Genomic DNA, 22,167 nt, shown 5'->3' on the forward strand with positions numbered 1-22,167 from the left:
AGAGAAATCGAGAGGCTGCAGTCATGAAGGAAGTGACTGGGCTCTGCGTGACGGCTGTGGCACAGAACCAGGGTGGCTAGGGCTGCCTTCGTTCCAATAGCTCACTGTAGCTGGTTCTGCATGTATTCTCAGCGCCAGCCTGCAGTGGGACGAGGCCTGGTCTGCCTTGGGAGGAGAAGGAGGTAAAGAATCCTCTTTTGAGTTGTGACCAGCTGGATCCAGGCTCAGACAACCCACATGGAGATGGTTTATGTCCCACAGAGATGTGATCGATCACCAGTACACTGCAGTCAGGACAGCTGTCTGGGTTCTTTGTAAATGTCCAAACAAGGCGTCACAGGAAGGCTATAACCCCTTTCTTTGGGTATGAAGCTCCTTGGAAATGGAAAGTAAGCTTCCCTGGTCTGGAGCATGCACATCAGGGCAGGACACAGAATGGCACTATTCTAGGAGGGTTCTGGTACCAGGACCCTGGAAGGGCAGGGAAGGATGACTCAAACAAGCCTAAGAACTGACTGCCTACCAGTGACTAGGACCCTCTTTGTCAAGTTATCCCCATGACAAAATAATGACTCTCATCCAACTTCATGACTCTGTTAGGAGTACCCTGGAAGGAAACAGATCAGGAGATGGATGGGAAGGAAGGTACTGTCTCCCTGAGACTGGGGAGCTGTGTCCTCCATCTCACTCCTGTTTCCATTGGCCCTCGTGCCTGGGCCTCTGGAGATGGTCACCATCCCACCGCTTCTTAGTGTCTGCAGTGTTCTAGAAGCGTCTGAGATACGCTGTCCCCTGCATTCTGGGTCTCGATGAAGAGGGGGGCGTTGCTTTGCACGCCTTCAAAGAGTTTGTGCTTCTGCTGCGTGGACCGCCCCCAACCTCTGTAAGTTAAAGCCCAGGCTTGCTGGACGATTGAGGACCTGGTGTTCATGGCTCCTGGTTAGAACAGGATGTTAAACACAGGTGAGACAAACTGCTAGGATCACCCTTTCCCGTTCAAGGGGACCTGCTCTTCCCAGTCCCCAACCCCACGTCACCCTTGGGGGCTTTTCTAAGGAGATGGGTTACCAAGCCCTTTGCAAGGGAAAGGACATTCAGAACGAAAAGCTTCCAGCTGGCTTGGCCATCACTGCCCTCAAATGCCAAATCCAGGACAGTCCTGACTTGGCTCTCTAGAAACTTCCTCCGGCCCCCCTAAAGAGACAGTCCTCAGGGTGGCAAAGAGTGGCATGGTGTGACAACTAGGGCAAGTGCCCAGCCACTCAGATCTGAGGTCTCGGTACTGAAGCCATCTTGTAGTTAGGTTTAGCCGTGGGGGATGTGTCTGGCCATTAGGCAGGAAGGCAGCTGCTCCGTGCAGAGTTGGCTCTTGGTTTGAGGTCTTATGGTGACTGCTGGGATTCTTATTTTGTTCTTTCTGTGGTTTCTACATTTTCCTACAATATAAAAATACAGTGATTTTGCTACCGGATTTAAAATTTTTATTTCCCTGTTAACAGGGATGGGTCCATGGGTGGAGCTGACGTCTGAGCACAGCTTTTTAGGAATGACATGACGTCTGTGCCCTGCCCTGCCTTGTCCTGGGCGTCACCATGCTTCACCAAGAGCTCTTATCATGCAAGTGTGTTGCGCCTCTTTTCCTTTTGTACTAAGCAAGCCAGAGGAGCCATGAATGCCAGGGTTCTAGTAAAAGGCCACAGTGGTTTCTTTAAGGCCAGCTGATTCAGGCTTCTCTGTGGTCAGCCTGCCTGATAGCCACCTCCATCTAGGACCTCCTACGCTGTGTGTGCATTCCAGAAGCCCCAGACACAGAGGATCGGAGGGCAGTAGTTGGGCTCCTAGGCTTTCCTGGAGGTGGCCATCCTCCTTGGGAGGACAGACAGTCATACAGGCAGAGGAAATGGCTTCTGGGTTGATGAGAAAGTTCAATGATTGACCCTTTGCTGCTGTCTGAGCTTCCAAGTGACAAGTCTGAGGCCACAGAGATGCAGCAACAGGAAGCCAGCCACTCTCTATCCAGGGACAGGGCCGAGTGACCATTGGAGGGAGGACAGCTGCTGTGCAGAGGACCTCCACTGGGAAGGATGGGGACAGCGGGCAGATGGGGGGGGGGGGTCTGTAGCCTGCAGGCCACATCTCAGCTAAGAGAGCAAGTTGTCTGCCAGGAGGAAGCCAACAACTAGGGCTGGAAGACAAAGCTATGTTGACATCAAGACCAGGGGGGAGCTGGCTCCAGGCACAGCAGGAGAGAGAGGGTAGGGTGTTTGGGGGGGAGGGTTGGAGGAGGAGGAGCATCAAGGACTGACTCCCAGGAAGTGTGGGGCAGAGGACTGCTGAGCACATTGAGCAGGAAGTCAGATGCACGGAGCTGCACTGATCCTGAGCCAGTGAGAAAGGAAGGGAGGACTCTGAGTGGGAGGCCAGGAATGGCCTGCACTCTGGAGCTTTGCGAGGGAGCATGTTAGTAGGAAGTTGGTGAGCTGCCCTGTGTAGGCACCGGGTGGCCACTGGGGGCACTGTTCTCAGGTCACGGATCAATACAGTTTAAGAAAGAAGCTAAAAGCACTTCTCTCCAAGGACTGTGGAAGCTGTGGATGGGAAAGAGAGCAGGTGAACTGTCTGTAAAATGCTGAGTTGTGCCCAGCTTGGTCCCTCAAGGCCCAGCATGCCGCTGTCAACCATGGGTATCTCAGAACTGCAATGTGATGGGGAGAAGGCAGGCCCTGGGCTCACCACAGGGGACAGAGGGGCATTTCAGGAGGAAGAATGGAGTCCCAGCTTCACCCTTGGCTGGGAGAACCCACACTCACCCGACACTCATGGACTTGTCACAGTGTGGTCGCCGCGGAGTGCCTTCAGGGAGAGCTCATAACCGAGGAACATGGCTGCGCTCGTGGGGAAGCCACGCACAGCATTCACAGTGAGGCCCCTGAAAAACACCTTTGCACAGGGAGGTAGTTATTCCAGGGCTAACCCTCTGCCCTGCCAACTGCTTCTGGGGGTGCTTTGGCAAGCTGAGAGCCAAACAGTTCTATGCTGGTGTCATTGTATGAACCCGTGATTGTTCTGTCTCTTGCCCCTCCCCCCCCCACACCCCAGGGTTCTGGACTCTCTATATAAAGCACTCGGCCCCACTCAGGAACAGTGACAGATGCCCCCTACAACATCCCCCAAAGTGGGAGACTACAGAGGCAGGACAATGCTTAAAATCACAGGCATGGGTAGGGTCACCGCATGGGTGGCTGACAAGATCTCTAACTAGAGTGGCGATGCTGGGCTGCTAAAGGATCTTCCAGGGAGCAACCAGCCGATGCTTTCTTCAAGTTGTCCTAACCCACGGAACCAGCGGACCTCCACCCAGTGACCACTGACTGCCATCTTCGCCTGTGGAGGCTGGGGTGGCATGGTCTGCATGGAGAAGCTGCTAGCAGCCTCCGCCTCTGTTGATGCCTGTACTTTGTCTTCTGTTCCTGGGCAATGCAATGCTTGGTGCCAGTGGGCAGCCTGGAACCCCTTAGATGAGGTACGCACCTTCTAGAGCCAAGGCAGTATTACCAGGCGACAGAAAGGGGTGTGGGGACAAGGTAGCGAGCTGCCCCTGAAGGTCTTCTCTGGAAACTGCACACAATCAAAAGCATGCTCCCCCAAGCACGAGCTGTCAGGCATACGAACTGTCTCTCACACCGAATCATTTCAAAATTTTCAGAAAGACAGCCAGCCTGCACGTGCGTCCAGTTTCAGGGGACCCCGTCCTTGGGTTTGGGAACTCTCTGCTCTCACACAGCACCGACCTTTTCATCAACCAGTACACGATTTAAAGATTAACCCTTGTCACGGGCCAGAGAAGTAGTTCATCAGCTGAGCACTGTTGTATTTAATGAAGCTCGATTCTTGGCAAATAAAGCTCATCTCTGAGTAAGTACTTCAGATGAGACACTGCCAAGGCTGAGAGCTACAGCCCAGTCTTGGCTGGTCTGAGGGTTTTGTTCCTATGGAGCATAGTGATGGGTGTGGGGTGTTAAAATCAGCAACTTATTTCGCCTCTACAGATTTTTCTCTAATTATGACACAATTAGACAAACACTCTCAAATAAAATGAATGAATGAATCTCTTTGGGTCCTGTAACTGCTGGCGGAATCACAAGGTATTTGTCTTCTGAAAAAAAAAAAAAAAAAAAAAAAAAAACAAAGCCGTGCATGGTGGCACACATCTTTAATCCCAGCACCGTAATACCAGAGGCAGCTGGATCTCTGTGAGTTCCTGGCCAGCCTGGTCTACAGAGCCACAGGGCAGGAAGCCCCAGCTTGTTCTGCTATAGCCTCAGGGTGAGGGAGGTATGGTGAGCAAGATAGCTAAGTGCTGACAGACAGAAGGACACAGGTAACCGGAGGCTTGGTTCAAGCAGGCAAGGGCACATGCCTTTAGTGGCAGGAAACAGATCTTAAGTACTAACCATGGAGTTTAGCAGCCCCAAAGCTCTTGTCAGTGAAGAGCTCCATTTCCAGAGGCACCTGCCTGCTTTGGAAGCTCCTTCTGGCCCACATCTGCATCCTTCCAGCAGATGGTTGGTACCCAGGAGGAATTGGGACTACAAAGACAGGTCCTCCGCCCGCCCACTAGGTGTCAGTGTTGTGTTTGCTTCCTATGCTGCCAGCACACACAGATGAGATCCCCTAGCTAGACTACAGCCACTCTTAGACAACCTGCCCAGTCCACAGTCTGCAAAGTTAAATACGGTCAGCAGAGACTGCTGGTGTACAAATAAACAAACTAACTAAAGAAAGAATAGCAAATGAAGACCGCGCTGGTGGACAAGGGACACTTGTCCAACACAGACTAAGCAACAATATAAGCCACAGGTAAGGCAAGAGGTGACAGGTTTGACAGGCAGTGGTGACACACCGCTTTAATCCCAGCATTTGGGGGATAGACACAGGTGGATCTCTGTGATTTTGAAGCCAGTCTGCTCTGCTAAGAGAGTTCCAGGGCAGCCAAGGCCGTAACACAGAGAAACCCTGTCTCGAAAAACAACAACAAAACCCAAAAAGGTCACAAGTTCAACTGGCCCTCAGTTCCATGCACAAGGCTGTGATTTCCGGTGTGTGAAGACCACTGTGGCAGCACTTCAGAAGACACACACAGAGCGGTTGCACATAGAGGAGCGTGGGAGGTGTCTCCAGGATGAGCGCATCGGGAAGAATAAACAACACGAAAGGAATGGAAGAAGGATGGGGAGCTAGGAAAGAAGGCATCGTGTCCAACACAGCAAACCAGCACAGCGCCATTGCTAAAAGGAGGGACAGACAAGAACAGACAGTAGCCCAAGCAATCAGAAAAATAACAATAAAAGCAACAGGAGTTACTAAACCTCTCTCAGTGTTATCCTTAAATGTAAGTGCCATCAACTCGTGAATAGAAAGATTCAGATTGGCTGACTAGGTTAAAAGATTAGCCCAGCTGTTTGTCACCTGCAAGTACATGTCACCCGAGTAACATGCCCCCCTGGTACACACACCCAGGGTTTAAGGGTGGAAGACAACCTACCAAGACAATGGAAGACTCAAACAAGTGGGCATGGCTATTCTGATACCTGATGAAGTAGACATCAAACCAAAACCAGAAGAGATAAGGTGGTCACTACATATGAAGAAAGCTCTCCAAGAAGATGGTAACTGTAAACATATACACACCAAGTGGGTGGCACTCAATCTCTAAAAGAAACATTAGGTCATTAAAGATCACATAGACCCTGATGGATAACTGGGTGATTTAAAGTATCCCATCTAAAGATGGACCATCAACCTAAAAGTAAACAAACAAAAAACCCCTCAACCTTAAATTACGTGAGAGATTAAATGGACTTAACAGATAGCAATGGAATAGTCCACCCAACAGATACAGACTATATATTCTTCTAAACAGCCCAAGGAACATGCTCTAAAATGGGCCACATTTCAGGACACAAATCAAACTTTGGCCAATATAAAAGCATAAAAAAATTATTGTTTCTTGTCAAGTCTTACTGGAATAAGACTGAAAATGTGTGGAGATCAAACAATACATTCATCAATAATTCCTAAATGTCCATTGAAGAAATCAGGGAGAAAATTGAAGTTCCTAGACTCAGATGAGAATGAGGACACCCATATCTATGAATGTTTACATCAGCCCAGAATGGGCATCGGCAAACAACTCAATGGTGCATTTCAAAGTCTTAGAAAAACAAGAATCAGCCAAATCCCAAGCAGTGGATGGTTAAAAATGAATCATAAAGATCAGAGCAGAAATTAGAGAAATGGAATTTAAAAAAAAAAGAGTACTTAGAGTCAATCGAAAGAGTTGGTTCTCTGGGAAAAAAAAAAACAGAAAAACAAGCAAGACTGACAAACCCCTGGCCAAACAAGAGAGAGAGAGAGAGAGAGAGAGAGAGAGAGAGAGAGAGAGAGGGTAGCACCAAAATTTAGAGATGAAAAGGCTGAGATGACCATAGACTCCCGTGACATCCAAGCATTCACTGGGGAATACTTAGAATAGCCATGCTCCAAACAACTGGAAAGTCTGGGAGAAATGGATAAGGCCCTAGACACAGATGGTCTACTAAATTAGTGCAAGAGGATAGAAACAATTTAAAAGATACAGAAAAAAAATCACTGTGATAAATTCTGTAACAAAGTCTCCGTCAAAAAGCCCAGACCTGGCTGAGTTAAATTAAGTATTTAAAGAAGACCTGGAACCAATTTTCCAGAAACTTCCATAAAATAGAAAAGGCAGAAGCACCACTACCACCTCATTCCACAAAACCAGCATGAGCCCGATGATACCAGCAGTGAAAAAGACAACTCAAGGGAACTCAAAGTTTCCCATAAATACAGACACCAACATTCTCAATGAAACCTCACAAAGCCCGATTAAAGAACACAGCGGGAAGCCCATACAGCATGACCAGGTTGGCTTCATTCCATGGATACCTGACTACACATACTCAAATTAGTACAGAGACAGGAGTCACATGACTGTCACATGACCATCTCTATAGACCAGGAAAGGCCTTTGACGACACCTAATACCTTCATGATAACAACCTGGAAGAAACTAAGATTAGAAGGGACACACGTGGGCACAGGAGGGCTACACTTTGACAAACCTACGGCCGAAGCCGTACTGCATGAGGCAAACTGGGAACTTTTCTCCTGAGACGGGGATGTCCTCTCCCTCCTGTTCAATACAGGGCTTGAAGTCTGAGTTGGGGAAACTTGACAAGAGAGGAAATAAAAGGAAGTCAAGTAGAAAAGAAGGAATCCAAGCCATCCCTATTTTCAGATCGCACAATCTTGTTCTTAAAAGCCTAAGGGCTTCAAACCCTCAGACCTGATCCACAGTTTCAGTAAAGGAGCAGCGTACAGAATCATCATACAAAACCTAGTTCCTTTCACACTGCTTCATCAAACAGCAAGTACCCAAGAATAAACTTAAGGGCAGGCTGGCAAGGCAGGCGGTGATGGTGCATGCCTTTAGTCCCAGCAGTCGGGAGGCAGAGGCAGGCGGATCTCTGTGAGTTCAAGGCCAGCCTGCTCTACAAAGCTACACAGGGAACCCCTGTCTCAAAAAATCAAAAAAAAAAAAAAAAAAAAAAAAAAAAGACAGACTGGCAACCTCCAACATCTGCTCTCCAGTCCCTGACCTCGCCCTCAGGGCAACATGCGTGCACCCTCTGCCCCCGGGGGTGGAGGTGGGGGTGGGGGCGGGGGTGGGGGCTGTGTCTGTGTGCTGCTCACCCTCAAGCCTTCTTGCCGGTAACTCTGGGAGATGCAGTCCAGGACTCCGTTGTATTTGTTCACATAGACGCCATCAGCTTGCAGTCTGCTTTTCACCACATCCATGGGGGTGGCTGTCCCCCAGGAAATCGCCCCTGCAAACTCAGAGCAAACAAGCACGTCAGAGCTGAATGTCTTGGGTCCTCTGAGGCACGGCTCCCTGAGGACATTGTCCTTCAGAAACCCATAAGTGGCTGGGGACGTGGGCTGGGAACGGGACTTCGGTCCTCTGCCTCCACCCACTGTGGGACCTAGCAGAAGTGTCCTGCGCCTGCTCTGTGCACGGGGGCTCAAGGACTGTGTTTTATGAGGCAGCTGTGAGGACAGGGTGAACTAATGCCTGTGGGAGCCTGGGGCGGGGGGTGAGACCAGGCCACAGTGAGGCCCCACACACAGCAACCTTTATCAGGGGGCAGCATCTCCCTCACAGGCCTCTACAGTCCTCCCTAAGCACAGAGAAAGCCCAGGGTGAGACCCAAAAGCTTGCAGCTACCCACAGGCGGGCTTTAACAAAGCCGGTCACAGACGGCTGGCTGAGAAGGACCAGCCTGGGAACTGCAGGGCAGGGTCAGGCATAGTCTTGTTTCTGTATAAAAACTTGCCTAAATCTGTGGGGATCACATGTAGGGGTTATCCTCGCTAGGTGAGCTCAAAAGTTCCTGTTTAAGCGTTAGCGTGACCTTAACAGATTAGGGAAACGGTGGGGGGTTTTCGTTTCCTTTTGTTTCATTAATATAGAAATTGGCACATTCTTGGCCAGGGTGGGATGATACCCAATGTCAAAGCCCGGGACAGCAGGCTTGCTGGGTTTGGTAAAACTGTTGCCCAGCAGCTCTCCATAGAGACACCCTGAACCCTCTGCCCGTGAAGGCCCGCCATGGCCTGTGGAAGCGTATCTCGATGGTCACTCTCTCCTGCCCTTGCCAGGGCCACTAGCTGCTTCCCTTCGTGCGTCTAGGGTGCTCATCCCTGTCACAGTGAGGATGTCAGGAGACAAGGTCAGCAAGGTCAGCAGGCCCTGGGCACCTGCTCTCCACACAAATGAGGACAGATGGGAACTTGAGGGCTCTTCCTTGGAATAGGTCCAGGGATGGGCCTCACACACACACGGGCATGGGCAGGATGCCACTGTTGTATGGTCAGGCATGGGCTTTGAATGTTTGCTATTAGTTAAAAACACGGATAGCTCTGGGGAGGAGACAGAAGGAAAGGGGGGGGGCATAAGAGAAAGATGCCAGGGTAGCCAGTCACATCAAAGCAGGCGTGGCAAACCACTCCACGCATGCCGCCTCTGCCTGTGGACAAACAGTGGCTCTGGTGCCAGGTAGGAGGGGAATGAGTCCGTGGTGACAAATGAGCCAGCCTGGACACACTTGGATCTTTCTGACTGCAGAGCCCCTCCCCGATGTCCTGTCTCAATTGGCTTCATGGCCTTGAGGACCTAGTGCAGAGGGTAGAGACCGGCTCCCCGCTCCAATACCAGCAAAGGTGAACCGCAATAATAGCTTCCCCCAAAGCTCCTCCATGCCTGACACACAGAGCATGCTCAGAGCTCACCCAGTGCCTCAAAGTCCAGTGAATTCACACAGAGACTCACAGCACTGCGAGGAGAGGAAAGACACAGAGGTCAAAGGGCTGTTCCCCTACAAGGCGTGGCACAGAGTGAAAGGAAGGGTCCTGCATTTATAGCTGCATGAATGCTGCCTCCTCAGAGCTGGGAAGGTCGTGGTGGGACCTCTGCCCTCTGCCTTCACTGTTCCAGGCCCGGGACTCAGGGACAGGACTCACACACACTGCTATAGCCCATACCTGCAATGCCACCTGCCAGCCACACAGCGTAGGGGCTGGGCCCTGTGCAGGCCTCAGGCGTGATCCTTTCGCTCAGGAACACATAGGGAATAAAGTAGAGGCAATACCCTGGTGTGTCCCTCAGCAGCATGGCACTGGCTCCCCGGTACAGCCCTGCCAGGCCTTCAGTCCGCACAATGGTTGCAATGCAGTGTATTGGTCCGTGGTATGCCGCCTGTCCCCCGAGGGCCGCTGGCTTGGGCTTCAATCCTCCTGAAAAGACAGGAGGGAGATGGTGGCAAGTGACCAGGCAGGTAAGAGGCTGGCTGGCCCCTGGCACCACAGCCAGTCCGTCCCATTGACAGCCTCCAATCACACAGCTCATTTGTTTTTACCAAGCTATCCGTCACCGTTGGCAGCTAACCCCAGAGTTTTGAGACTCCAACCAGGAGCCCTGGCAACCTGTACACCAGCCTGGAGATACTCCCAGCCAAGTTTCCCTGGGATTCCCAGAGCCTTCTGGTCAACCAACACTGCATTTTTCTAAACAGCTGTAATTGCAGAATGCCCGGGATAATTTAAGACAGCCAAGTCAGACTCACTCTTGATGGGGATTTGGTATTCATCCATATTCTCTTTCTCTCTCCCTCCTTCCCTCCATCCCTCTCTCCCTCCCTCTCTCCCTCCCTCTGTCCCTCTCTGTTTCTCTCTCTCCCTCTCTCCCTGCCTGTCTCTCCCAACACTGTGCGTGTGTGTACACACACACACACACACACACACACACACACAAACACACACACACACGCATGCATGTGAATGCCTTACTCTGTGTGGTGAAATAAATGTGATTTGAAACCAGGCTGCCCCGCATGCCATTCCTCCTCCACTGCTTACAAATGTCAGCATTTTCTACCTTTGTTTTCCACCCTTAAAGGGCTGACAGGCTGCTATCATGGATGTAAATGAGGCCAAGACCTCAGCGATGGGTGGAACAATGTTGGGTGAGATGGCGGGCAGAGACAGGAAGTGAGGTGGCTGGGTGGAAACAGGGGTCAGGGGTATGATGAGTATGGCAAAGGGCATTCTTTTAAGTTGTTATTGTTTTGTTTGGATGGCTTTTTGAGATGGGGTTTCTCTGTGTAGCCCTGGCTGTCCTGGAACTTGCTTTGTAGACCAGGCTGGCCTCGAACTCAAAAGATCTGCCTGCTTCTGTCTCCCAAGTGCCGGGGTCAAACATGTGTGCCACCGCTGCCCAGCCATGTCACTTCCTGTCTGTACAGACATCCAGACCTCTATGGTTAGTTAGTGGCAAGCTCCATCCTCTGATCTTCAGACAAGCTTTATTTGTACAAGCAAGATGTCACCACAGTTGGGTCCAATGAGTTAGCAAATGGTGGTCAGTGAGAGGACCCACTGGCTGGCTAGAGGATGGGCATATCTGGCTCATGCCACCCCTGGCCTGGCTGTACCCTAAAACAGCTGTAAGGCAACATCAATGGACCCTCAAAGTCCAGGGGCCCAGTACTCTGTTTCCTTTCGTAGCGGGGCTGAGATCTTAACAAGTGACTCTATCACAGAAGTATCATTCAGGCCATGAAACTTAGCAACAGGTGGGCAGCACCACCTGCTAAAGTGAAGACAGAGACCTAGCCCATAAAAGTCTCTAGGAGTGCTTGCTTGCTTTTTGGCCTCTGCAATTCCACTTCTGGCCATCTGTTCTTGTTACCCCAGATCATGGCTTTTGTGCTTAAAAGCTCACCCTGGGAAAGCCTCAGGGCTACACAGGGACCATGAACACCCAGTGTCCTCACCAAGTGGCTAATAAAGACCTTCTATTGGCTTGAACCCATATTCAAGCAGTCTTCTTTGGTGGATCCCCCACAACACGTCCAGGCTCTGAGGGTTACGCTGGCTGGCTGTGGTTGATCTCTCCGTAGGGTCTCTGGGGGTACACAGAGCAGCAAAGCCTTGGTCTCTCTCCCAGCCAGTCCTCCCACAGGCTATCCACCACCCTCCTTTATACTCTGTTGTGGCTCATGGTCAGAAAGACCTGTGAATACCGATAGTGACTTGGTGTCCCTTCTGAAGGCCCCGCTAACATGATGGGGCCAGGATGAAGCACAAAAGCCATCCGTGACCTCAACACTTTGGGCCAGAGTTCCATCTGCTGACCCCAGCTCCTGTTTGGTTTCACACACCAGGACGTACATACGTGCTGCAAACAGGAAGTGGCTTTGGAAGCCAACTCCGAGTCCCCACACATTCTGATGAACACTCACCCTCGTGGCTGGGCAGTTCAAAGTAGAAATGAAAGGACATGCATTTTAACTCATCCCAGATTTCCACAAGAGCAGGCGGAGGCAGCACTTCCCTGAGACACATGCCCGAGGGAACTCCCGCCTGTGCGCATTCCCACCTGAGCTGGGGAAGGAAGGTGAGGGCATAAAGGCTACCTCGGGGTCGCTCTGAGCAAGAGCAGACATGGCGGCCCTTGAGAGGCCCCAAGAGATTACTAAACATTCTTTCCCAAAACTGTGACCATACTGCCAGTGGTTGCCTAGGAAATTTGCCTTACACCAAATTCCTGGCTGTGTAAACGTTGGCTGGGCAGGCCCTCTCTAGCAAAAGCTGGCCTGATCCAGAAGTCAAGGCTTCCCTAGACCAGTGCCTACAGCATGGCGCTCAGGAGTTACTGATTGAAAGTGGGTCATGTCTGGATAATGATCTGCTAGTTGAGCAGTGCAGATGTTGAAAGAACACTGGCCACACTGCCAACCAGCCCCATCAATAAAGCCCTGTTGTTTCTTTTACCATTATATCTTTAGAGTAAACAGTAAGATTCCCTCACATTCCCCGAAGTCTGCAAAATAAGCAATCTAGCTTTTGCTGATTTGTAATGACTAGTCTATGGCTATTAAACCCACACAATAATAGCCGGTGAGATATGAACTAGGCTATAATAGATGTTAAAACAACCATCCAGATGCTGACACAGCTCCACACCAACCCAAACTCATACTGTTAAGACTTGTCAACTTAGCAGTTCTATAACAAAATACCCGCAGTAACTTCTTCTGAAGAGAAAATGTTTCTTTTGGCTCACAGTTTGGTGTGTGTGTGGGGGGGGGGGGGGAAGGGTGGTTCTTTCTATGATATATTAGCCTCATTGTTTGGGGCTCCAGCAAGGCAGCACATCATGGTTACATAAGAGATTTTATACAAGTGTGTAATTACTTTGAGCATACCTGACCACGCCCTTCTCACCTCTCTAACCCCAATGTTCCTCACTCAGTCTTACTCCTTTCATGCCATAAGTACATATATGATTCTGCGCCTATATAAAACATGAGAGCCAAAAGTGAGAGAAAACATGCAAATTTTTTTTGGGGGGGATTTTTTCTGAAACTAACTTAATTTGCTTAATAGATTGTATCCAGTCAATTCAGTTTTCCTGGAAATAACGGAGCTTCGTTCTGCATGGCTGAAACAATTCTCCTGTGTGTGCAAGCACATCTGGTTAGTGCACTCTGCTGTTGACACCTGGCCTGGTTCTACAGCTCAGATACAAGAGCCGCAGTAAAACACTGACTGGTGTGCAAGCATCTCTGGAATGTGCTGCTTTGCAGCACCACAGGTAGTTCTAGTTTTTGAGGAACATCCATGATTTCCACAGTGGCTAGACCAATTCCCATTCCTATCAAGAGGACCTCCCTACCTCTACCTCTTCTCCAGCATTTGTAACTTCTTTCTTTTTTCATTTGTTTTGTGCTTCAAAGTTTTCAAGATAGGTTTTCTCTGCATAGCCCTGGCTGTCCTGGAACTCGCTCTGTAGACCAGGCTGGTCTCAACCTTGGAGATCCATCTACCTCTTCCTCCAAGTGCTGGGATTAAAGGTGTGCACCACCACTGCCCAGATGCATTAATGATTTCTATTCTGACTGAAGTGAGATGGAATGTCAAGGTTTTTTTAACTGATTTTTCTGATGATCAGTGATGCTGAATATTGTTTCATATGTTTACTGGCCATGCATTTCATTAGACCATTTATTGATTGAGCTGTTTGACTTGTTAGTTATTCAAGCTCTTTGTATAATCTAGGCACTATGTAAGATATCTAGTCATCTAAGTTCCTTTCCCTTTCTGTGAGCTGGCTCTTCACTCAGCCGCTCCCTTTGCTGTGCTGAAGCTTTTCAGTTTCACAAAACCCCACCCGACAATTGTCAGCATTATTGCCCGAGAGACTGGAGTCCCATTCAGACAGTCTTGGACAGGCCGTGGACATGACTCAGAGGCTGAGGCTGACTACCAAACCTGATGGTCCGAGTTGGATCTCCTAGGACCCACAGAAGGAGAAAAGCAAGTTGTCCTGTGATATCCACTAAATAGATAGAATTTAAAAATCATAAAGTCCTTTCCCATGCTGATATCTTAAAGTGTTTCCTCTTAGTCTTCCTCCAATGCACTCTGGGGCTCAGATCTTACATTAACGTATTTAATCCCTTTCACTATATCACACAAGCTGAGAAATGAGGGTCTAGTTTGTTGCTCTAATGTCACTATCCAGTTTTTCCAGCAACATTTGTTGGAAAAAAAAATCCATTTTTTTCTCCAATATATATTTTTGGCTTTTCTAAAATCAACTGCCTATAGTTGTGAGCGTCTCCGTCTGGGTCCTGCATCCTGTTCTTCTCTGTTGTGTTCTGCTCTACTCTATCCCATTCTATGGTCTACATTCATGTTTGTTTTTCTATAGTTCCCCTTCTCACTCTGCAGTAGCATGGGCGAGGGATGGAACTTCTGCTACAGGTCCCCCTGGTCTCGGTTAACTCAGCCCAAGCACACACTTAGAGCCCAAGACTTCAGACAGGACTGACGCCCTAGGCTTCCTACCCACAGTGCACCTGGCCCTTAGTCCCACTGCCTCAACAGCGGCTCTCCCTGGCTACACAACTTTGTTTTATGAACTATCTCAGGGCGGGCCGCATGCACGGGAATGTCTAACCCTAAATACTGCTGAACAAATGTCCTAAGGTTTGAGATGTCATCTTGCTAACCTTAGTGATCGGGTTCAAACTCTACACTGATTAGGCCTTTATCTAATCTGCGATCTATAGTGAAGCTGTCATTTGACCTCCTGACACCCTTTACAGCATTTTCCTCCTCCAGGAAGGAATCTAGTCTTTTCTTTCCATCTATGACATGCCCATAGCCTTGAGCTGTGTTTTTTGGTTTTGTTTTGTTTTTTTGTTTGTTTTTTATGACACTGACATGCAGGAGGGAAACAGCCAGTCTCTCCTTGTAGAACATTCTCACTCAGGGCGTGTCTGGGGTTTCCTCTTCCTACACTGAAGTGATCCACTCCCTGTTGCTTCCGTGTTCGCCTTGCCTTTCTCCTGAGCCCCCAGTCTTTGCCTCCTCTTCTTTTTAATCAGTTTGTTTCTAAGTTCACACTTAATAAAAAGCTTAGCTCTTAAGTGCTTGGTTGGTGAGCCCTGTCAAGGACAGACACCTGTATAACCACACCTACCATGAAAACAGTTTCCACACCTGCAGCAAACTCCTGTGGTCACCTTAGCCGGGCTGCTCTCCTGGTACTCAAGGTTAAAGAAGGCCACGATGCCACCAAGACAGCACTCACTGAGAAGCAAACTGCCTCTGGGGCACTGGTTGTTTGGGGTTCACCTCCCAAGTTCAGCGGCACACACAGTTCACGTTGGGACTGCGAGGCATGTCAACAGTTACACATGTTACAGTTCTGGGCCTACATGAAAATACATCACAATACTAACCACGGCTAGGCCAGGGCATGAAGGCCTAACAGGATGAAGACTTTGGACAGCAGCTATGGTAAGAACGAGAGAAAGCAGCTGCTGAGTAGGTTCTGGAATTTTCTTCCAGAAAACAACAGGAGTTCCCCTCAGTTACCATGCAGCACCCTGAGCTAGATGCCTTGGCCCAGAGGCTGTGGTCTGGAGTCCCGGCCACTGGCTGCAGGGAAGCCCTGGGTGGGAGTCCTCCATAACTCTAGCATGGACTAATTGTGGTTGGTGAAGGCTAAAGATGAATAATTCTTGTACACTGATGTGAGGGATAACAGGAAAGTGGTTCTTGGAAATATGCATGCTTGAATTTCCTAACTTGCAAGCCATTTTCCCAAGGAAACTATGGGAAGTCACAGGATGGAACTGTGCTCAGCTCACTAAACTACTGATGTCCCATCCACACCCTGAACCTTCCAGGGTCAGTCCTGGGGTAGGAGCTGGGACACGTAGGTGTAGAATGATAGACATTCAACAACAATTTCCTCTAAAGTGAAATGTTTTAATTTCTCTAACTATAATTTTTATTTTATAGTGAGGCTGTACATAAAAATCAACTTTTGATCATTTCTTTCCATGAATGTTTCCTAAGACCACTATCTTCCCTAAATCAAAAGCATGTTACCTTCACTCTAGATCTCAGAAAGCCTATGGTTCCCTTAGTGCCAACTCAAGTGCTTTAGACCGAGATGGACAGGATGTTTGAAATAAAGGAATGGGCCCTTCCCTGAGACTCACTTCACTTGGGGCGGGAGCCCCATGTAGATCTATAGCCCCCCCCCCCCCCGCATCATCGGTTTGGCCCCTGCCACCATCTGTGGCTCCTCTGGAATTGTCAGTGTCCTATTTGCTGGCCTCATCTCCAAAAGGTTACTCCCTCCGCAGGGTGCTTTTTTTTTGGGGGGGGGGGGTTGAGGAAGTAGAGGTATGGATTTGATACCACTACTTTCTGAGTATGTTCCTTATCCTTTGTGCTGGTTAGGTTTTTGTTTTGTTTTTTATTGTTGTCAAATTGGTACAGGTTGGGGTCATCTGGGAAGAGAGATTCTCAACTGACTCTGTCATATTGCCCCATAGAAAAGTCTGGGGACATTTTCTTGATTGGCAACTGATTTGGAAAGGGCCTAACCCACGGTGAGTGAAGCCATACCTGGGCAGGTGGTTACTAGGTTGTCAAAAAAAAAAAAAAAAAAATCAAGCTGAGCAAGCTGTGGAGATTACACTGGCTGACCTTATGTCAGCTTGACACAGAAACTAGAGTTATCTGAAAGGAGGAAGCCTTAAAAATGAGGCAATGCCCCCACAAAACCTAGCTATAAGACGTTTTCTTAATTAGTGATTGATGTAGGGAAGCCCAGCCCATTGTGGGTGGAGCCATCCCTGGGTTGGTTTTTCCTGGGTTCTATAATAAAGCATATTGGGCAAGCATGGGGAGCAAGCCAGTACACAGCACCCTCCATGGCCTCTGCATCAGCTCCTGCCTCCAGCTTCCTGCCCTGACCACCTCCCATGATGAACAGTGATGTGGAGGTGTGAGCCAAATAAACCCTTTCCTCCCCAACTTGCTTTGGTCATGGCGTTCATCATAGCAACGTAGACTCTGATTAAGTCAGACAGTGTTCCTCCATGGTTCTTCAGTTCCTACACACGGGCTCCTATTTTGAGGCTCCTGCCCTGACTTCCCTTCATGGCCAACTGTAAGGTAGAAGATGAAATAAACTCTTTCTCCTCAAGTTGCTTCTGATCAGTGTTTTATCACAGTAACAGACAGTGAACACCTCTGGAAAAGTTAAGCTTCATCATGATGAAACTCTGTCCATCTCCAAACAGATTCTGGGTCTCTGAGCATCAAGGCCCACCCAGGCTCACAAGCTACATGTTCAACAAAGACTGACACTGAACAGGAAAATCTCCCTAAATTCTGTTTCCATAGAAGGTCTAAAGTAACAGACATCCAATAACATAGGGACATTCTCCGGGACAGACAAATGGGCTATGCCCACCTCGGGCTGGGTTTGGGCAGAGCAGGCTGGCAGGGCCCTCAGATCACATGCCCAGGAACTTCTCAGCTAGGATGCTGTTTGCTAGAGACCATTTGTTTCCCCAGGCCCTGGGGGCTCCAAAAGAGTCGGGTGCTGCTGTAGGAAGAACCCTGTGTTATAAGCAGGCCAGCCTGTGTGTTCCAGTTCAGTTGCTATTCACTGTACGGCAATGTACAAGGGACTGAACCTCATTGGCCTTCATTTCCTCATCTATTAAGTGGGGGCAAAGGTGAGCAGCCAGTCCACTTCCTTGGCGTTGTGATTTAGACAACGTCACAAGCAAACACACTTCACTGAAATGCCTGCTGCGAGCGTGCGCTTCACTCTAGGGAAAAGTTACCCCTCCCACAGGCGCTGCCCTGCTCTGATTCCGAAAGGACACACCTGTCTACCTTGTCACCTGCAGTCAAACCTGTGGGAGATCTGGGAACAAGATTGTTCAAGACTGATAGCAAGTCCGGAAATCAAGGCAACACCTCGTCTTGTCCATTGATTAAGAACAAAAACCAAACACCACGATGTTCCCCCATGTAACTTTAACAAAGGCATATTATGTTTAATGTGTGACTAGTGCATAGCCTCCCCACAACCCTCCCTCTTCCTCCCACTTCCAGGCGTCCGGAGCCCTAGCCCTCATCTCCTTTTGGCAACCCAGACCCTCCTAGAGAAGCATAGTCAGGCAGGGAACAAAGCCCTTGGAACATCTCTGGGCTTCGGTGTTCCCAGGGGTCCCTACTTCTCACATAGGTCCCTTAATTGGGAAGGGAATGGAGTTATCATCAGTAATTCCCGCACTTAGGAAACCTTAGAAAGTCTGTTGCTCTTCCCAACATGCCTGGAGAAGAGTGGAGTGTGGGTTGTACATATGTAACATACATGTATGAGGTGTGCAAGTGTAGCATGTGTGTGTGAAGTGTGCATGTGTGGTATACATGTGTGAGGTGTGCAAGTGTAGTGTTGTGTGAAGTGTGCATGTGTGGTATACATGTGTGAGGTATGCAAATGTGGTGTGTGTGTGTGTAAAGTGTGCATGTATAACATACATGTATGAGGTATGCAAGTATGGTGTGTGTGTATGTGTGAGGTGTGCAAGTGGGGTATATATGTGTGTGTGGTGTAAAAGTGTGGTGTGCGTGTGTGTGTGAGGTGTACAAGTGTGGTGTGTGTGTGTGTGTGAAGTGCTTTTATGAGGTATGCATGTGTATGTGTGTGGTGGCTTTCTAGCCACACATCTGTAAGGTGTGATCTAGCCATGCTGTGACCCGACTGGGGGCCTCTGAGGGCCCAGGAGTCTAAAATGCCCAAACTGCTTAGAGCAGTTCTCAACTTTCCTAGCGCTGTGACCCTTTAGTAGAGTTCTTCAAGCTCTGGTGGCCTCCAGCCATAAAATTATTTCATTACTACTGCGTAAACGGAATTTTACTATTGTGATTGTTTATATCAGATATGTGACCCCCACAAAGGAGTCGATCAGCAACTCTGCTATCCTCTTCCACTCAGCATTCCGCACAGCTCATCCACTATTGGCTAGTTCAAAAGCAGAGCTATCTCCTCCAACCCCGGCTATATCCCGCCCCGCCCCGCCCCGCCCCGCCCCACCCCGCCCCGCCCCACCCCGCCCCGCCCCACCCTGCCCCAGCTACAGCATCTTCCCTGTGATGTCACCGAGTCCAGTGGGCCAACAGGGTCCTTCCACTCACCCCCCAAAATCTCCCTGTATTTCCTCCTTTCCCTTCTCTCCTCCATCTCTTCCCCCAAATATTAGCTCCCCTTCTCAAATAAATAAATAAATAAATAAATAAATAAATAAATAAATAAAACACTCCCGTGTCCACACCTCAGTGACCCCTGTGTCTCAGGGTCCTGCTCCTAGATGTCACAGAGTAGCACAGCCGAGCTAATTACCTGTGTCACCTCCAACAGCGGGGGGTGGGGGGGACGGACAATCTGAGTCACACAACCCAAGCTCCTACACCCAGTGCCATAAATTCAGCGGTGTGTTCCACGCTTCCTGCTCCTCTCCAGCCTGACGCCAGCAGCTGCTCTCTCTCACATGCACCTCCTACAGCACAACCCAGCCAAACTTACCCATTTCCAGTCAGGCCCAATAGGGCACCCAGGCCGGCTCATTCACGGCGGTAATAACCCTGAAGGAAAAGCATGTCCCTTCGCTGCAAAGGGCACATCTGAAAGAGCCCAAGCCATTCCCACATGCTTACCAAGGGGCAGGAGCCCCGGGAGACCAGCTCTGGAGAGCTGGCAGAGTCTGGGGCGGGTTAAATGCTGTATGACATGCAATGGCCCTGGGTGCTGACTGGAAGGGAATTCCCTTTCAACTTCAGCAGTTGCCAATGCAAATGACAAGGCACCTCGGCAGCACAGTTTCACTATGTGTATCAAGAATCTTAAAAATGGCCACACCCTTGGGCCCACTCATGAATCAAAGAGCCTGTGCATTGAGGGAAACAACTCTAATGTAGGCACTTCTTCATTTAAAAAAGTTGGCTAATAACTTCACTGTTTGGGGGTGAAGACAGACGCAACCCCAGCTAAATGGGCACCTGTGTGGCAAAGTTACCAGCCACACAGGTGACAGTTATTTTACAACTCCAATGTGCCAGACACTGCTGCAAGCTTCACACCAGACATCCGTTCTGTCCTATCTATGAAGCAACTCACTGGAGGCTTGATGACATCAGGTGACACATCCTAACTTTCTCAGTAACTGGCAGTCCAACTTCAGAAATAGAATTCTTACCATGAGGTACTGGCCCTGTCTGTGTATGTGCGCACACGTGTGTATATGTGCACTTGTGTGTATTCGTGTTTGAGGGAACAGTGCACATCTATTTTAAGTATCACACCTATTTTAAACAAATGCATATGCTATTTGAATGACATAGGAAATGTGTCTGCTTCTGCGGGAAGAACCAGAGGATGTAAAATTATATCTAGCCTGGGTGAATTGAATTCTCTTAAAATCCGTAAGATTAGCAAAAGGAAACACCTCGAGTTCAGTGCTCTGGTCAGCTTTCAGACAAGGGGCAGCGCCAACACACATTCAGGAGGCAGTCACAAGCTCTCCCAAAGAGATGAGCTGGGCCACCTCAGAACCTGTCACATTTCCTAACATGGAGAACACAGCCATCTGGCAATTCAGAATGTGAAGTCCCCTCTCAGACCTCATGATCATTACCCTGGAAGTGGACTGGCAATTTTGAAATAAAACCACAAACCAAGGGAGATCTCACAAATAGCGGTGCCCATACTTCCTGTCAGCAAAACCCTGATTCATTAGGGCCTGACCTGCAGCCGAGACCTGCGGTCACCCCGGGTCTTCACTGTGTTGGTCCACACATGTGACCTGCCGGCGAGACTGCAAGGTTGCGTTCATCGGTGGCCTGGCACACGTCAGGCCGCAGGGCAGCAAGCAAGGCGGGAAGAGTGTGTGGCTGTCCCCTTGGAAGGACACCCTGTGTCCCCACAGCCCCCACTCTCCTGCTGCGTTCAGATACTGGCGCCTCCCGTTTGCCTAGATTTTCAACAGCACAGGGAAGCCCGCAGTGAGGTATGTCCCCAGTGTTTCAATCAGAAGAGGGAGCTGAAGCAGGGGAGGAAGGCTGTGCCTCGACAACATGGGAGTGGACGCACTCCCCAGGACCTCTCTGATGTTGCCTCCTTGGTCTCAATCGCCTGAAATTTCTCTTTCTGGCCTAGAGAGTTCATAAGAAGCAAGCTACTGAAAACCACATCCTTCCTCCTTTTCTAGAGAGAGTCCTAGTGACACTCTGCCTCCCACACCCCTTCTTCACAGTCCCCCTGACATTTGTGGTCACCCGGGGCCTCGACCCAAGCAGCCATGATGAGAGGTGAAAAGTTGGGTGTTCATGGAACAGCCTGACTCATGTGACTCGGGCCCCTTTCAGGGTCCAGGGACTGGGAACTGGGCCCATCTTGAGCAATATTTTGGAGACATACCCCTAGCCTAACTCTCCCCTGAAATCTGAAGCTTTGTATGTGAAGATTATATTCAAAGTTCTGGATGGCCAGGAGTTACCACATCGCTATAACCTTAGCTTCTGGAACCAGAAGTGCACCCATGGGCTCAGAGTGAGACCTGCGCTATTATCTCTGCTGGATCACCAGCTAGGGCAGAGACCCCGGGCTGTGAGACCTGTGGCCTTCCGCTTTCCCCTTTACAGGTGCCCAGACATCACGGCGTTGTGAAGACCAGACAAGCAGGAATCCACCACTGAATCTAATGCATTACAGGGCTCCGTGCTCTGTGGCCCCATGGAGTGATCCATCTGAGCCCTGATGGGAGATGTCATTCTGTAAATATGTTTCTCTTATTGGTTAATGAATAAAGCACTGTTGGCCAATAGGAAAGCAAGATAGGAGGGACTAGGAGACTAGGAGGAGAGAGGAAGTAGGAGGGAGGAAAGTCAAGATGGAGGATGGAGAGAGAACGCCAGCCCCTTTCCCGTAAGATGAGACCACGTGGAAGTAGATTAATAGAAATGGGTTAATATTTAAGACAGAGCTAGCCAATAAGAAACCAGAAAGTAGCCAACAAAATGACATCTAATACAGTGTCTCTGTGTGTTATTTGGGGCTGGCACATTTAGTGGGCCCAGGCAGGTAGGGGAAACCTTACTCATAACAGAACCCACTCAGTAGTCTGTGGGCATTGCTGAGGTGGC

At 49.4% G+C, this 22,167-nt stretch overlaps 1 protein-coding gene across 1 annotated transcript in view; it reads right to left on the bottom strand.

Annotated features, from left to right (window-relative positions):
• Positions 1–971: 971 nt before the first annotated feature.
• The window catches only part of Slc25a48 (solute carrier family 25 member 48), a 31,314-nt gene continuing 10,118 nt past the window's right edge, over positions 972–22,167 (bottom strand). Inside the window, exons 5-9 of the mRNA XM_051194186.1 lie at positions 18,986–18,991; positions 9,625–9,876; positions 7,777–7,910; positions 2,811–2,940; positions 972–1,436 (exon numbers count right to left, since the gene is read on the bottom strand). Coding sequence (XP_051050143.1) covers positions 2,818–2,940; positions 7,777–7,910; positions 9,625–9,876; positions 18,986–18,991 — 515 coding nt within the window. The 3' untranslated portion in view covers positions 972–1,436; positions 2,811–2,817. The remainder of the gene's footprint in view (positions 1,437–2,810; positions 2,941–7,776; positions 7,911–9,624; positions 9,877–18,985; positions 18,992–22,167) is intronic.

Source organism: Phodopus roborovskii, unplaced genomic scaffold (assembly GCF_943737965.1).
Source record: "Phodopus roborovskii unplaced genomic scaffold, PHOROB, whole genome shotgun sequence".
Taxonomy (NCBI): domain Eukaryota; kingdom Metazoa; phylum Chordata; class Mammalia; order Rodentia; family Cricetidae; genus Phodopus; species Phodopus roborovskii.